This window comes from Amphibalanus amphitrite, unplaced genomic scaffold (assembly GCF_019059575.1).
Source record: "Amphibalanus amphitrite isolate SeventyFive unplaced genomic scaffold, NRLGWU_Aamphi_draft 000230F_arrow, whole genome shotgun sequence".
In the NCBI taxonomy this organism is placed as follows: domain Eukaryota; kingdom Metazoa; phylum Arthropoda; class Thecostraca; order Balanomorpha; family Balanidae; genus Amphibalanus; species Amphibalanus amphitrite.
The window spans coordinates 73756-90805 of record NW_024881725.1 but is presented as its reverse complement, the minus strand read 5'-3'; the positions used below and the strand labels follow the sequence as shown (position 1 = coordinate 90805).

Below are 17050 nucleotides of genomic sequence, written 5' to 3'. Positions count from 1 at the left end.
TCACCTGTTTATTCCTAGCTACTTTACAATGTGAATTTTCAAAGTATTTGCTAATTTCACATACCGCTAACACTGGAGGGCATGTGGATAAATCCACATGCTCAGATGTGGTCTTATTTGGCATAGTATCTGACTCAAAAACAATGTGGGTAGGAAGGCTCCACACGTTTGCACGTGCAAAGATTACCTTTTTTATTTTTGCATCCCCGCTAGCACAAGGCTATAGCAGGGGGAGGTGCAAAGTTTACCCCTAGTAATGTGTACGGGCCACCCACCTATCCGGACACCTTAGAGTTGCACGTGCGCACATGCATGCGAACACCTCAATCGTGACACATAAACACTCATCTGCCGGCGGGTGTCAAAGATGTTGGCGCTTTAGTCATTGTGCAACTTATGTGAGCTGGACGATTTTGAGTTTAACAACCCTGGTCGAGCGCGTATCACGTGTCTTGACGGTCACGTGCAGTTACGTCAAGAACAGTTGGATTCGGGATAGAAGGGACAGGATGGCCAAACATTGACCGATATTCGTTTGTTTATATCCATGCCTTCAATGGCAAGGATCGTGGACCATTTGCAAGCTCCCGTTACATCTGTAACGCATGCTTATGAAAGCAGAGATTTAAACTTTCGATACAGACCAAAGAAATCAAAAAGTACCGAGGAATATGCTGGATCCGTGCTATACCCGCACTTCACATTATACAACCACGTTGATGTCAATGTTTAGTTGCCGCTATCATCCCATATCTCTCGGCGCCCACAGCAGGTTCCACATGTCTAGTCAATGTCAGTCACATTTGTCACAAACCGTCTGCCCTCCTACATTTGTCACTATGACCAAGACAACATCCCATCACCGCTGTTCCATCACCCACGCCAGGTCACCCACCGACCCCGGGAGCGTCTCTCACGCACAGCGCCGCGCGCCGCCGAGTGGGCGACACATTAGAAAAGGCCTCCGAGCACTCTCGGCGTGCCCAGTCGTCCGGCGCCGTCCGCTCTGCAGTCCCGATGGCGCCGCCACCGGCCCGGTCCGCGTGCGCCCGCCTGCTGGTCGGCCTGGCGGCGCTGCTGGCGCTACACCAGCGACCGCTGGCCTCCGCTGGCCCGCTGGCCGAACGGAGCTGGCTGGAGGGCGGCCAGCCGGCCGCGCTGCTGCCCGTGCCCCGACCAGCACCCCAGGTGAGCAGAGGGGCTGCGGTAGCTCAGGTGATCGGGGGAGGACCGTCAGCAGGCCAGGAACCGTGGTGAGGGTCCGCCAGACTAACCAGGAAATACTGGTGAGGAATCGACGCTCAAGTCCAGCAATGGTGGTAAGAAACTCATCAATTCAAGGGATGGTGATAAGGGACCTACATGGCAGCGTAAAAATAGTAGTGAGGATCACTTAAATGCGTAGGATGCAGTGGTGTTGGGTGATGATGGCGTCAGGAGTGAGTGCTGAGAAGTGTGGGCAGAGCATGTGGGACCATGTTTTGCTTTTCGAAGACAAGCTGACAATCGGTTTTGATGTAAGACCGTGTCTGAAAACGCTTGAAACGTCATATTGCACTTCAAAATTATTCTTGTTTAAAATAGCTCTTGTACCTATTTATCTATTCAACAGAAAAACATCTTTGTAAAAAGCAACATATTTAAACGCATAAGTATACATATCTTACACCAATAGTAAGTTCCTAATTGTTTCATAGATTCAGCAGCAGGAAATGAAAATTTAGAGGGTCCAGAGCCAGACGCCTGCCTTTCGCTCAAGATTTATTCCGATAATTCTAAAAGATTTGCGTTTATTGGACAATCGTTAACTGGTGAAGCTGTTAATTATGTAGAGCTGACATTTGCCAAAGACTCCTGCTCGCATCAAAAGGGAGGACGAGTGAATACTGCCTATCTAATGGCACGCATCCTGCGAGGGCTGCGAGTTTTGAGGCCTGTTTTGTTGGTGTCGGCGTTAGGTTCGTTGTGCTGTTATTGAGACAATAAGTAATTTTCTATAGGTATATCGGCGTCACAGCCTTCATGGAGTGAGCATAAGAGTTCATGTTCTCACTCCATGAATAAATATGATACCCGCAAACCCTAAACCCGCAGACTCGCAACCCGCATGCGAGGTCCATCGTGGGGCAGCCTAGCTTGTTGAAGATCAACATAAAATGACTTTAGAAACGTAGTTAAGGCCATCAGAGGTCCTTCCTATTCAAAGGAGCCGTCCCCAACACCAAGGCCTTAGGAAAGCAGTAGGTACGAACTGGCGAGCTCTGCTGGCAACAAACATCTATGCCCTGTTAAGATTGTGTTACGGTAGCCGGGTGGTACGGCTGGCCGCCGCCGATGCAGCGAGCGGCGGGCGGCACAGCCTACCCGGCGGGCGCCCGCGCGGTGGGCTCATTGGTCGGAGAGCACGTGACCTGACCGTACGCGATGTGGGGTCGGGGGCCGCAGCGGCATGTCACTCTTGGTCGAGAGTCGGTCGGGGCCGGGTGGACCGCTGAGTTGGGCTGCTGGTGCGGGACTTCTGGCCCGCTAGTAGCGCCCTTCGCGGCTTGTTCAATGTAGTTTCGTTGGCGGCTGTCAGATGGGACTCTCGTCTTGTCGAAAGCTTCTGACCGAAATGCATTGGGCGGTCCAAATGGGAGAGGCGGGACTGTAGTCCAACCTCTTAACCAGACCTCTTGGTGCCTGGTTCCGGCCACTGCCCATGGTCAATATACTCTGAGTCATATTGGTCCATGGACAGTCCTCTGCGGAGGTGTCACTTATAAACCACGGCTTAACCGTTTTCAAGGGAGGTATTTTCACGGGTAGGGTCGGCCTTCTGCCGATCATTCACATTACATACCTGTCGTCGCATTGCACAGTTTGGCTGTATGTTGCCTGTTTTGTTTGGTTCAATAAGAATACGTGAGGAGCCAAATTTACAGTCTTTTATTGGTCGTTAGTTGCGACCGGGGCAACTGAAGCTACCAGAGATTTAGTGACAATTGGGCCTCGTTCGTAACATGCCCAGAACGGTGTGTTCAGAACTGGATCTTCAGTATGTAGACATGTAAGGGTGTTATTGATGTATTAACCCTCGCCCGTAAACGGTGTTTTGCCACCTTCGCCCATGCAGGGGGGGGGGGGGTTGGTGCGACCCCCCCTGGCGTTTGAAAACGAAGCGTCGTAGAGCTTAGCGGAAAAGACCAACGGATTGCTCTCAACGAGATCTCGCGATTGGTGGTATATTTTTTGGTCCTAGGTCAATATTTGACCTACTTATGACCGGTCAAAGGTCAAATTTTCGAAACATCTAACTTTTTCAGATTTCCGCGCCGATTGCGGCAAAACGGTAAGAGATATCGACTTGAAACCTTCACTATCGTGATCCTTGATCAATTCTCTATCGTTTGGTGTGTATTTCGATGTCATAACTCTAAAAATGATGCGTTGGGAGCATCGGAAGTCTGCAAGGTCATTTGTGCATTGGGTCACGTCAGGCGTGTGACGTCACTGACCTGACCCTGACCCAAAATAAACAACAAGAAACAACCGACGATGCCTGAAATGGATATCAAATTCGAATTCAGGGCATCAAAATACCCCGAAAAGGCATACAAGTGCAAGAAGTCATTAGAGGTCAACCGAGGTCACTGACCTTACCTTGACCTTTAGTGACCTTCAAAATGTCAACGGACATTGTGTCAATGTCAAATCAGCCAGTTGTGATTCTAAAACAATCCATCAGTGCGTCAGGTCAGTCGGCATTTATACCAATGTGAAGCAATCTCCAATATAGCGTAAATGTGGCCGGAGGCTGTTCCCTTTATGACGTCATAACTCCGTGACCTGACATGACCTTGACAATTTTTTTTTACCAAAAGTTGCGCAAAGGATGCCCCAAAGGGTACTGAAAATTTGAGCAGGCTATCTGAAACGGTTCGGCGTGTAGCTAAGAAAAACCTCAGGGGGTTGCACCAACCCCCCCCCCCTACATGGGCGAGGGTTAACACTACTCTGGAGACGGTCTTTCACTCGTCGCAAAGCAGGGCGGCAGCTTTGTGTGTAATATTGCGATAAAGTGTTGCGGGCAAATCACCACAGAAGGAACAGTGAAAGTACATAGAACGGTGTTATGGAACAGAAAGGAAGTTTATTCAAGCTTGTCAAAAGATTTTTGCATTTTCTGAGCTCCTGATTGTGATACCAGTGGAGCTGAAATGCTGCCTAATGCGCAGTGCATGATCAGGCCAGCCAGCGTGTCTAGATAATGCTGTGCAGATCTCACGAATACTTCCCACCGTCACGCATAGGTGCAGCAACGGCTACGAAAATAAGAAACCATTAGAGATTAAAAGTCGTTACGTCACGGATAGTATCTCATAAGAGTAACATATATCCACGAGAACTGCTGAAGGACATGAGTTATCGCTTTGCAATCTGTGCTTTATGATATGGGTCTTCCGTTTCTTTCCTGTTTGTCCGAGCATATGTATAAGAAGTGACGCACACAACGAGTGACCAATACGATTCTTTCCTAACTCTGTGAACAGAGTTCTATCGCTGGACACCCTCGATTTCTTTAATATTTCTGATGTTTGTGAATGTTTGTTTTGTCCGTTGTAACGAAAAGGCATGATTAATCGCAATCAAATTAATCTTAGAGCTCCCAGCACGGTCGGTGACTAGCCCGGGTAAATATCTGAAGGAGTTCAGTTTAAAACCGCTGCACATTTGACTCTCCACGTTTCATGTGAGAGGTTTATGAAACATTTAGTGTCATTATATTTCAGGAAGGGTGAAATATTTCCCTTCAATATTCCTGACATTGAAATTTTCTGACAAATGTCACCATAGCTTGTGAATCGGAAGCTCGAAGGGCGGCATATCTAGAGAGACAATCAATTTCATTTCATCAATCACACATGGGTCAGTTTTTTTATATTTTACATCAGATCCGGAGCACCATATGTTGCAGGTAGAGGTCCATGGTCAAACTTTATTACATGCGATTTCGGTCAGAAGTCTCAGCGAAATACAGCAGCGCTGCCGATTTAAAAGTAATGCTGTTGTCTCATTTATCACTAGCCCAATGATACAACCATTGCAAGAGGTTGTGATTTATTTTTCATAAATGTTCACGAGTCACGACCTTATGGCCATGATTGTGTGTGTGATGAATGCGCCCCATTGAAGATAGGTACAAGCACCTTGAATCTGTTTGTTTGTCGTGACCTCGTGTTATCAGACCTTAACGAATGGATATTAATGACCTTTGATGGTACCATAAGACCAGTGGTCGGCAGGTCACTCGGGGTTGTGCCCCCTTAATAGGCGCCAGGCAGGGCCATTACCCCCACATACCAGACCCCATTGCTGTCACAACCAAGTTTACTGAAATTCCATACCTTTCTGGAACTCTTTGGGTATTTCTGCATTTCCAATGCATCAAATTTAAAACATGACACTTCCTCCATAAAGCATTTAGTATATCCCATTTAACCCTCGTACATATAGGGGCGGCGGGTGGTTTTTCGTTAAAAGCTCACGTAAAAGCCGTTGGATCACGACCAAATTGTACCCTCGAGCCAATCATTTTTTCTTAACCTGCCCGGGAATTCCTGAGGCCAGTTTTACCAACAGAAAAATAGCCGCCTGCCGGAGTTTTTTTTTTCCTAAAAACCGCTTCACATACGCGATGCGCGATGTAAGCGCGATGAGCATGTAAGTGGATAGGGTTTTACCGTTTACGTTTACGTTTACGTAATCATTGGCTTCACAATTCACATTCGGAGCGTAAGCGCGATGAGCACGTAAGTGGATAGGGCTTTACCGTTTACGCTCCGTATGTGAAGCGGTCTTAAGGCGAACAATTCCGGCAGGAAGCTATTTTTCTGTCGGTAAAACTGGCCTCTGGACCCATAATGATCATTGGCTATGAGCCTTTTCTGGAGGTCATCTTGAGCCATAAAATCTCATTTCAAGAAGTTATAGCGGGTCCCGATTTTCTCGACACTTGTCTTTGACCTCCTGAATGAGACGAAATGACCAAGGACCTTAAAAATGGGCAGCAGCGGCTTCCTATAGTCACGGGTAATACGCTCGTTTTTTATGCACAGCTCCATCTCAGAGTCCGAGAGGCCGCGGGGGTCCGATCGGCTCCTCCCCCTTACGTTAGCGGCTGTGGAAACGCCAACAGACGGGCGACGGTTAAAAATTGCAGCTGCTTTTGTACGACTGTACGGAACTGCGGTGAGATGGTGAGGCGAGCAGCTACGTGAAAATTGGTATCTAATCAATGTGTGCTATGCCTTTGACCTGGGCTAATCTTTGAGCCCTGGGATGCAACAGTCACGATGGTTCCACCAGTATAACGCCTTTTGGGGCGATTAACGGAGCGAGCGAGAGGGTGGGCCTTGCACGTGCGAAATTGCGAGGGGGTACCTCCAACTGACTTGTGCACGGCACCCTACTAACCGGTCTCTAGCGATGTGCCAAATTTGGGCACAATTGGTCCAGCCGTTCTCGAGATCTGGAAGCGGCACCCTGCACGTGCGCACGTGCAAAATGGGTCCCAACTGACTTGTGCACGGCACCCTACTAACTGGTCCCTAACTGTGTACCAAATTTGAGCGCAATCGGTCGAGCCGTTCTCGAGATCTGGAAACGATCCCTGCACGTGCGCACGTGCAGCAGCACCCCAACTGTGGCACATGGATATGCAGTGCCTAGTGGGTGCCTACCTACATGCCAACTTTCAGCGCAATCGGCCAAGTAGTTACCGAGATATTGCAACAATTACAAAACGGACACCTCTTCGTTTTGCACGTGGCACGTGCATAAGGGGTCACCCACATGCATCAGGAATAGTCCTATACTTGGTAGAAGGAATGAAGCTACCCTACAAAAATTACCGCGTGTAAATCGGTCAAGTGGTTGCTGATATATAAGCCTCCCAAAAGCGTGACCACGGCCGGCCGGCCGCTCATACTCAGAAATTTCCGTTATTCTACGTAAGACTCCGCTCGCTTCGCTCGCTCCGTAATCAATGGAGCCACTAACTCTAAAAAGATAGGTTTTCTCAGAATCCCTCATTACCCCCACCGAAAGGGCTCCATTACCCCCAAAGGGGGCATGCCCCACCATTTGCCGACCCCTGCATAAGACCAAAGACATTGGTAATAGCCGTTTTCACGACGGGCTATCCGGCGAATGCACCTAATTTGACCAAATCTGCACCTAATCTCTTTTACAGCAAATATCTTCATTAAGTTATGAATTTATTTCAGTGTTTTAATCGATGATACTCTCTGATAATATGACAAACGAGGCATATAAGCAATTAGTGCAACCCTAGCTGATAGCTTCTAAGAGATACACTGAACCCAATTTGACCAAATCTGCACCTAATCTGCACCAAAGTTGCACCAAATGTGTACCAGATGACCGTCGGGAAAACCGCTATTATTAGGCTGGTATGAGATGCGGACTACGTTGGGCGTTGGCTGTATGTACTGCGAATCCCACTAAACTATTCTATTAAATTGTCCCTACTTGTACTGTTAAAGTGACCATCCCATCCTCACATTAGATTTAAGTTAACCTTCGCCCCAGGGGGGGGGGCATATGTTACCACCCTGTCACGTTTTTTGCGTGTGAATAAAAAACCGCGGCGCGTAGCGCCGCGCCGCTTGGGGTAGCTTTTTGTACATCAATTTTGGACAATGTGTGAAATTTTTTACCCCAGGTCATGTCAGGTCAGGTCACCAGGTCAAGTTAACTGACCAAGCCTAAGAAAAAGTTTGCAATCCTCTCCAGCCTGCAGTGTTTGTCAGAAACGTTTGAAACTTGGTGGATTGCATGATGGTATGAGCGCCTATAATTTGTATATCTCGGAATTTTTATATCCGTGACCTAAGGTCAGGCCAGTGGCGTGACCTTACCATTATAAGTCAATGGAGAAAAATGAAAATGCCTCTAGATCCGTGTGTACGCATAGGAACAGTCCAACTATTTCAGAATCACAATGATCTCGACCACCCGTGACGACCATGGTGCCTTTTTTGCTGATAGCCTCTAGAAAGGTCATCCGAGGTCATTTGAGGCTAAAAACAGATTTTACCAATAACTCGCGATTGGAAAGAGATAGGACGCTGAGGATGGCCTCATTGTGTTTGTCTTGTTGAGACGCATCGAATTATATGCAACATGACCTTTTCCGGTCAGGTCATGACCTTGACCTGAGGTCAAATTTTCAAGTCGACCTTTCAAGGTCAAATTATAGTTCATTCGACGCGTCTCGGCGAGAGGAACACGATTCTGGCAATAGAAATGTCGTGGCTTTTTCTAGTTAAAAGTTATTGTCGAAAAACACTTTTCGTTAAAACACCTATTTTTGGAGTTTTTGCCCCCTGAAGGCTAAACCGTTGACCTGAGGTCAATTTTTATGTAGACTTTATCAAAAGAAGAGTTTAAGAGCTATCGATTGCATTTCCATGCGTTTTTCTAGCTATCATAATTCCTGAAATAAATGCATGTTTTCTGAAAAATATAATGACATTTGGCCAATTTTGACCTTTGATGACCTCCAGTGACCCCAATATTGCTCGAAGATGAAAAATGACCGAAATACTTTCAAACGTACGCATTGAGAGCTATCGACTGCTTTTTACCGCGTCTTTCTAGCCCTCTCAGTTTTTGAGTTAGAGGTGGGTGGTAACATATGCCCCCCCCCCCCCCACTAGGGCGAAGTTGGCTGAGACCGCCACTGGGGCGCGGGTTAAGATAGTCAACTTGGGGTTCCTGACTGGCAATTACCGGTTTGAGCACTCACAACATCGAGAAATGTTTTAATTCGGAAATATTTAATTGCAACGTCTGCAGTTATCGGATTCCAAGGGGCTAATGCATTTGAATGTCCCCTTATACTTTGTTACGTCAGCGCAGATCTAGCGATTTCTAAATTTTTTACTAAACCCTTGGTAGAAGACAATTGTTGCTGTGAAGGTATATAATGCCTTGCGCGCAACATCCGTCGCATTTTTTGAGATACCACTTTATTGCTTCAAAAAAAGACGTCATAGGGACAGCGGAGGCCCCAAAATTAACATAGATAAAAATATAACTCACAAACCGATGAATAATATTCGGCGAAATTTGGTAGCTATTTATTTTTGCTCTTTCTGAACCATGGTTCATCACTTTTATGCCAATTCATTAACCCGCGCACCGACGGGGGGGCGGATATCCACCCCCCTGAGGTTTTTCGCAAATAGCGGGAAAACCGCGGCGCGTAGCGCCGCGAAATTTGGTATGACTATTCCCTCATCAATTTTACACATGGTGTGCAAGTTTGAACCTCCTACCTTTCAAGGTCAGGTCACCAGGTCACTTTGAATGACCCAGCCTCAAGTCACTTTTTTGCAACTTTGTCACCGTGCCAGAGCTACAGTAGATGTCGGAGGCTTTTGAAAGTCGCAGGATGTTATTAGGTCATTAGTAGCTACAATTTGTATATCTCGGAATTTTGATATCGGTGACCTAAGGTCAGGTCAATTTCGCGACCTCCCCATTATAAGTCAATGGGGGGGGGGGAAATCAACTCCCTGTTTTTACCACTAAAACGGGTCGGAATGGCCCCATATACCATACATGACTTCATATACGATCAACCTTCACTACCTTGAGGTCTGTTTTGCTGTTGGGCAGCTGTGAGGTCATGTGACGTCATCAAAGGTCACCAAAGGTTTTTGGCCAATAACTCCGTACAGGAACAAGATACAGACGCGTGGATGGTCTCATTGTGTTCAGCTCGTCAAGACGCATCGAATGATATACATGATGACCTCGAGGTCACGTGACCTGAGGTCAACCTTTGACCTTGACCTTTCGAGGTCAACATATATATCATTCGATGCGGATTGACGAGATCACGATGATCACGATCACGATCACGATCACGATCACGAGATCACGAGATCACGATGATGCCCTTAGTTTGTTCCTATCTTGACTAATTCGAAAGTTATTCGAGAAAAACTCTCTCCATATCTAGCGCCGCCATTTTGACTTTTTCGACCCCTGTGACGTCATCTTTGACCTGACCTGAAAATGACCTTAGTAAAAATTGTAGATCTTGGCCGTGCGTATCCGATGCCGTTTACCGCTTGTCGCTATCTTGCTTCGTTCGCGAGATCTCAGGGGGGGCGGTCATCCGCCCCCCCCCCCCGTCGGTGCGAAGGTGGCGCAGTCGGTGCGCGGGTTAACTTCTTTGAATGTGGGATGGTCCCTTTAACAGTTTTTATTTAGGCCCAGCAGTCCTTAATTAATTCGTAAAAACCAAAGTTCTCTTTACTGAGCTGAGATTAGGTCAAAGGATATATCGACCCTGGCTTTCTCGTAGTTTGTGTCGAGGTAAATGTCTTGCACATGATGTTAAACGTGGTAGGCGCTGGAATTGCAAACAAAGACGATTTGATGCAGCTAGAGTATTTTGGTGTACGTACGCTTACTTGGATTTCTCTACAGACGATGTTATCGAGCAGTCTTACAGTGTTCGTCATAACTACCTGTGGTCCACCTGAAAATATATTTAAAGATTAGAGAGGTTTCAGTATTCTTCGAAATCTATAAATTCCACATGCATTACCTATAACAGAGGCAGGTACATTTGTTAGAATGCCCCCACAAATCGAGAGCATAAGTAGATTGATTTACACAGAGAAAGTACGTAATCAGTTAGATGGCTCGTAGTTCCTTCCTCAATAAAAGTTTGACATATACGCAGGCTTCTACCTTGATTATAAACAGAACTGTTACTTCGAGCGAACTTTATGTTATATGAGCTATCGGTAACAAGCTTGCCAACTTCAATTCTCCTTGATAGACTTTTGCGCTGTAAGGCGTGTATACTGTATACCCATTTTTAACTTCAAGTTACTTTAGGTAACTTTTAAAGTTACTTGAAGATAAGGATAGTTGCAAAATGCAAGTTGTAAGCTACTTTCGACTCGAGGGAAGTACCCGACAGTTCGATACCACCGTTCGCCCTCCATTCATACCACCACCTCTGCCGTTGGCTGTAGTGGTCACAGATCGCGCTCAGATCCATCGAGTGACCTACCACTCCCCACTCCCCACCATTAAACTTCCCGGGCTACCAGCGGGACGCTGCTGCCGACCACACCGGCCATCAGTCCCCCGTGGGCTCACCACGGGCCCGGCCTCACACCGCGCCACACTCGCCAGGTGCCGAGTGACTTCTCTGGGCCCACAGCGGCCCCGCGGCGGGTCAGGGCACCCCAGGGTCGGTCAGGACATCGTGCGGGGTCGGTCAGGGCACCCCTAGTCCGAGATCGGCTAGAGCACTCCGGGCGATGATGGATGTTTGCAATGTCGAGTATTGAATGGACGAATGTAATAGCATCCTCCTAATCCACTGTGCTTCAGTTCACTGGCCGCGTATTTCTTGGAAATCGTTAATATTTGAGGTTGGTAATAAAACAAAGTTTAGTTTGGTCTCTTCAGTTCGTAGGTACTGCATATATTATTCCGAGGCACGGGCTAGTTTAGCCTTAGTAACCACGTTCTAGCTTCACCTTGCCGCCTATCGGGCGTGTATTCAGACAGATTAAAGGGACCCTCCCACCTTCAAAAAAGTTAATGAATTGGCATGAAAGTGATGTCGCTCGGTTCAGAAAGAGCAAAAACGAATATTCACCAAATTTCACCGAAAAATATTCACCGGTTTTCAAGATATTAGACTTTTACTTTTGTTTACTTTTTTGGGATCTCCGCTGTTTCTAGCGACTTTATTTTAGAAGTGCGGCGTTTGCGGCAGATGCTGCGCGCAAATAGCATATACCACCGCGTGCTACAAAACGTTTTAGTCAAACATTTAAAAATCGTTAGATATCTGCGCTGACGTCACACATTCAGAGGGGTATTCCTAAGCATTAGCCCCTCTGAATCAAAATGCTGCAATTTTGAAATTCAATATTTCCGATTTAAGGCATTTCTCGATGTTGTGAGTGCCGAAACCGGTAATTGTGAGCCAGGGACCCCATTTTGGCTATCTCAACTCAAATCTAATGTTAAGGTGGGAGGGTCCCTTTAACCGGAGGATCACGGCAATCGGTGACACCGTATTGGGTTCTGCTGCCTGCTGGCGATCGACAACTGCCCCTCTGAATATAGATATGCAGCCCCACGGCGCAGTTCCGTCTGACAACTAAAGCGTGGTATCCATCGTCTGTTTACCTATGTTATATCAATTTCACATCAGCGGCTCTCCAAACAATATTGCTGATGCATCGAAGAAGCATCATTGGGCGGTTATATTTCTGTTCATTAAGTGTTTATCTTTTTCTTACCAAGTGAATGAAAACTACGAGCATGCTAATTGCTTTCCACGGTGACATTCGTATATGTACATATTCGCCGTTTATGTGCCTAGTCACTGGTCACATGCACATGTTGTTAGTACAACTTAGCTGCTTAGCCACCATAAGATAAACTTACGTCTGTCATGTAAACCTATGTCTACATAATATTCCAGTGTACCTTTATCACCTTGAGCCCTCAGTTAGGTACGGTGTAAGTGGTGTGTGCATGCCATCTCGGCGTCTTTAACGGTCATCAGCTAAGTAGCACTGACGGCTGAATGGCCGGGGTTTCGCCGCACGTCTGAGGAAGCCATTAACTCTGTGCGGCTGCCATAACGGGCGAGGCGGGCATTAGCGGGTCCGTCGGCACTCACTGGGACATATCCAGCGCTCGGCGCACGGAGGTGTTTGGTACAACGGCTGCGGGAGAGGACACCCAGCCACCGGACACGCGGGGGCTGAACTGACCGCACTGCGGTTCAGAAGTGGGCAGACTCGGTCTTGTCTTGTATCCGCCCCCTGTCGGGCTGAATACAACACAACAGCAAATGTGGGAGCGAATGGTTTTAGTTTGTGCAAAGAAGCTACCACCCACTCATGGTTCGGATGATTTATTCGGCTGAATGTGGGTTTATTGCGAGTGGTTACCAGGCTCTGTGGGCAGTTTGACCTCAGTGATTAAGATTTGTGCTGGCTGAGTCTCTAATAACGACTTTGAGTATCGCGTGGGAGCAACTGAGATCTGTACTTTTTACAGTTCAGGAAGGGATGAGCATTGGTCTTATATTGAAACAACCCAGAATGTGTACTAGATTGGATACATATTACCCTCAAAATGGTCACTCATGCATCGGCAGATGAGCAGCTCTAATTTAACGAATCTCACCCAACTTCAGGAAAAATAAGACACCTAGATCATGCCTCCATAACATTGACGTAGTTACATCAGGTTGTCCATAAATTTCATTTCTATTTTATGGACTGCCTAAAACATAGCTCAATTTACAAAGTGCATTGTGCAGTGCCACAGATAGGAACTCATATGGGTAAGGACTGGAATAGTCCATCTATTTTCATGACCAAGTTCATATCGGGAGAGGTTTATCAGCTCAATAGCAAGGAGTTCTTTATCTCTGAAAGAGACCATTCATTGAATGATTTAAAAAAAAGAGCGATGTGCACAACGATTTGCTCGGATTACGTCACACTATCTGATAAGGTCAACGCAACTGTCGATCGATCGACATCCGGCATAGCTACAAGAGAGCATTGATATACAAAAAGAACGTAATGCCTCAGCCATTTCAGCACAGGCGCTCAATCACCTACTTATGCTGAGTGTTTGTCTACTGAAGCTATCAAATCCGATCGGTCAGAAAATGCATCGCAGGTTTCGATACGTAAGGTAAAAGCTGCGCAGTGACAAGGAAATGCGGCAAAAGTGGCTCATTTTCCACCCGTTTAGCGCGTCACATACGCCGCCGTGCCGCGTCACAGATGTCACCGCGCCGCACCGGTGTCATATGAGGGGCGGCGAGCAACAGCCGGCATCCTGAGGCCTGGGGCGGTAATAGATGCAGCGGACGGGCGCTGCGCCAATATTAGTGTAACCCAGTGCGAGCACAGACGATGCTGCCCAGCTTCGTCACAGGGCATCGTTTGAACGCACGAGGATATCGTGTCTTAGTAGGATAATCCAAATGTTGTGAATCGTCCAACTGAAAATAAAAACAAATACCCTCCTCTGTATAAATTTGTGTTCCTCATGAAAACAATATTCCAAATTTAAACGTCCCACGTTCACTTAAAGCCTGGCCCAGCAGCCCACCAACGTGAGTGTATCCGGTCACGCCAATACAGGTCAAGCGGCACCAATCGTACTTGAACCCCATTGATAGCATGGCTGAATGGAAGCGGCAATGGCATCACTGCACGGGAATCATCACAATGATCGGAGTGGAGGACCGTCATCTGAGGCTTCTGAGCTTGTTCTGAGCATCCTCCATGACTCGACACAGAGGGTGCAGGGCCAGATTAAATCCGATCTGTTTCAACCAGGGTACTATGTGGTGGCCTAGGCCCTCCCTCCCCCTCTCTCTCTCTCTCTCTCTCTCTCTCTCTCTCTCTCTCTCTCTCTCTCTCTCTCTCTCTCTCTCTCTCTCTCTCTCTCTCTCTCTCTCTCTCTCTCTCTCTCTCTCTCTGTCTCTCTGTCTCTCTGTCTCTCTGTCTCTCTGTCTCTCTGTCTCTCTGTCTCTCTCTCTCTCTCTCTCTCTCTCTCTCTCTCTCTCTCTCTCTCTCTCTCTCTCTCTCTCTCTCTCTCTCTTTCTCTTTCTCTTATCATCTGTCGTGTACCGAAATGTTATCCCCAACTATCTCTCATTTCTTCCCCACTAATCAGTGTGTGTGTTCCGTCTGCCGGCAGGTCGCTCCGGACTGGCTAACTCAGTATGTCTCCGATCTCCACGACCGGAGTCAGCCGTCGGGGCTGGCAGCGCGGCCTCAGCAACCAGAGGCGGAGCTGCGGCTGAACGGCCTTCCGCGCAGCTCGGCCGCCGAGCTGCTGGAGCTGCTGCCCATGGCGCGGCCGCCGGCGGCGCTGAGCAAGCGGCAGATCCGCTACCACCAGTGCTACTTCAACCCGATCGCCTGTTTCCGGAGGCGGAAATAACACGACGGTCGGACGCGGGACGATGACGAAGGTACCGGTGGCCGGTGGCCACGCGGTGCTGGCGAATTGCCATACGACCTGGGTGAAGAGATAGGAGCGTCCTGAAGAACAGAACATCGGGCAATTGGCTGCTCCTGCCGAGTCCGACGACTGTGACAATAAATATTCGTGACAATTAACGGTGAAAGCGATTTCCAGAAGATAAAATGCAGTTCAGGAGGAAATAAGAATTCAGCATTGTGAACGTTGCCAATTAGATTCGAATGCATTGTGTTTCTTGTGCATCGCCCACCATAGATTTGGACAATCCATGATGTTTGTTATAGCTTTGTTTCAATATTCGGTAGTTTTTTTTCAAAAAAGGAATTCCACTAACCACAAAGCTTTGTTTTCTATTTTGCATCTCACATTAAAACCGACACCTCAAACAATGCCACCACTGCATTCAAACTGTTATACGGAAAGCACTGGCATTAAATAGAATCGAAGAAACTGAACCAGCAATATTGAACGTTTCGGTACGGAACCATGTGTCGCCGATGAGTCAATCCACATAAAGGGCTCTTGGCAACACACTGAACGAAAGAATTGTTTGCACAGCAATAGCATATACCTATTTCCTATCACTTCTGGACGAAAGAGGCGATGCAAGGTAGCCCTGAAAGCAAGATCCGGAGAAACTATATTGCTCGAAGTGAGCAAAAGAGGCTACTGGCACATGCCACTTCAGATATCGACAATAATCCACAACATAAAACAGCATCCATTCACAAAGTTGGAAACACCAAGGAACTGGTTTCAAAAAGATGACAGGGGAGAATCAAATTCAAAGTCCTTGTGCAAACAAATGTGCACCAGGGCCGCATCCCCCGCCAACATTGGGCTGGTAAAATCACGTGACTCAACTTCCGGACAGAGTGCGACCGGAAGGGAGGCTGGAAGAGAGCGACCGAGATAACACCGGCGCCGGGCTCTCTGAGACCGCGACAGTCGGCCGAGGCCGGCGGTCAGCCACCTGTACCGCTCTCTCTATGTACACGTGCCTACGGGCGCCGCCCGGCAGCCGCCTAGGGTGCCGGGTGGGCAGGTATAGGCACTCGGACGCTGTGACCACAAGGAGGAGGTCACGTGACCCCACTAACGACGACTGTGCTCTGGCCGGCGCGGCCGGCGGTGAGCCGCTTTGTATCTCGGTGCGTGTCGTGTGTACAGTAGTTTGTTTTCGTGTCGTGTGGTGTGCTCCCAAGTAAGTAAACATGTTGCATTTATCGTAATACATTTGTCGCAAATAGTTGCCGTGTTATTGCGCTTATTACGATCATTTATTTGTGTTGGAATTGCTAAGGAGCGGAACTAATTCAATACAAGCAAAGTCAATCTATATGCTCTGAAGTATGGACACAAACATCTGGTAAAAGCTGCTTTTCTTGGCTCTTTGAGCATGTCTAAAATTACGCTCAACCAGAAAAGGGCAATTGGACAGGCAAGCTTTTTTTTTTAAATATTTTTGGTGCCCGACCCGGGCTTTTTGTCGTTAGTAGCACACATTCATACTGGGTTAGTACACTATATACACGGCAGTGGTACGAATCGTTTTCGGCACCCGCTACGCGGGACAGCCTTGACCGCACGCTTCCTGTCACGCACCCCAGGTGGCACCGCACTGGTGCGCACGCTGGGGCTATCCCGATTTCTCGGGCCCGGCAGGTCAGAGGGCTGCTCCGGGACATGAACCGAGGCCGTGCCCTAGGGACATGTCACCGGACCGAAGGATCTGTTTAAAGGCGGATCAGGCCCGTGTACCTGCGGCCGGGGGCGCTGGCTGGCACAGCGGTAATCCCCACGACCGAGCGAACACTCCCCAGTTACTGCCATCTCCTGGGTAGGAGCCGGCCGAGGAAAACGCTGCCAGAGGTCAGCTTTGATCCAAGGACCTCCCACGCCAAACGTGAACGCACTTGCCAACTGCGCCACAAGGGTGGTGGACAGGCAAGCTTAACCCGCGCCCAGATGGGGTCTG

At 47.9% G+C, this 17050-nt stretch overlaps 1 protein-coding gene across 1 annotated transcript; it reads left to right on the top strand.

The window, feature by feature from the left end:
• Positions 1-229: 229 nt before the first annotated feature.
• On the top strand, positions 230-16321 carry LOC122385757. Its single transcript, XM_043374242.1, has 2 exons — positions 230-1188; positions 14785-16321. The coding sequence occupies exons 1-2, from the start codon at positions 1018-1020 to the stop codon at positions 15028-15030; spliced, it is 417 nt and encodes a 138-aa protein (XP_043230177.1). The 5' UTR covers positions 230-1017; the 3' UTR covers positions 15031-16321.
• The last annotated feature ends 729 nt before the right edge of the window (positions 16322-17050 follow it).

Bases quoted from the DNA above. Each gene is read 5' to 3' on its own strand.
- LOC122385757 (XM_043374242.1), top strand. From the start codon at position 1,018: ATGGCGCCGCCACCGGCCCGGTCCGCGTGCGCCCGCCTGCTGGTCGGC. The intron at 1,189-14,784 runs GTGAGCAGAGGG...GTCTGCCGGCAG, and splicing joins TGCCCCGACCAGCACCCCAG to GTCGCTCCGGACTGGCTAAC.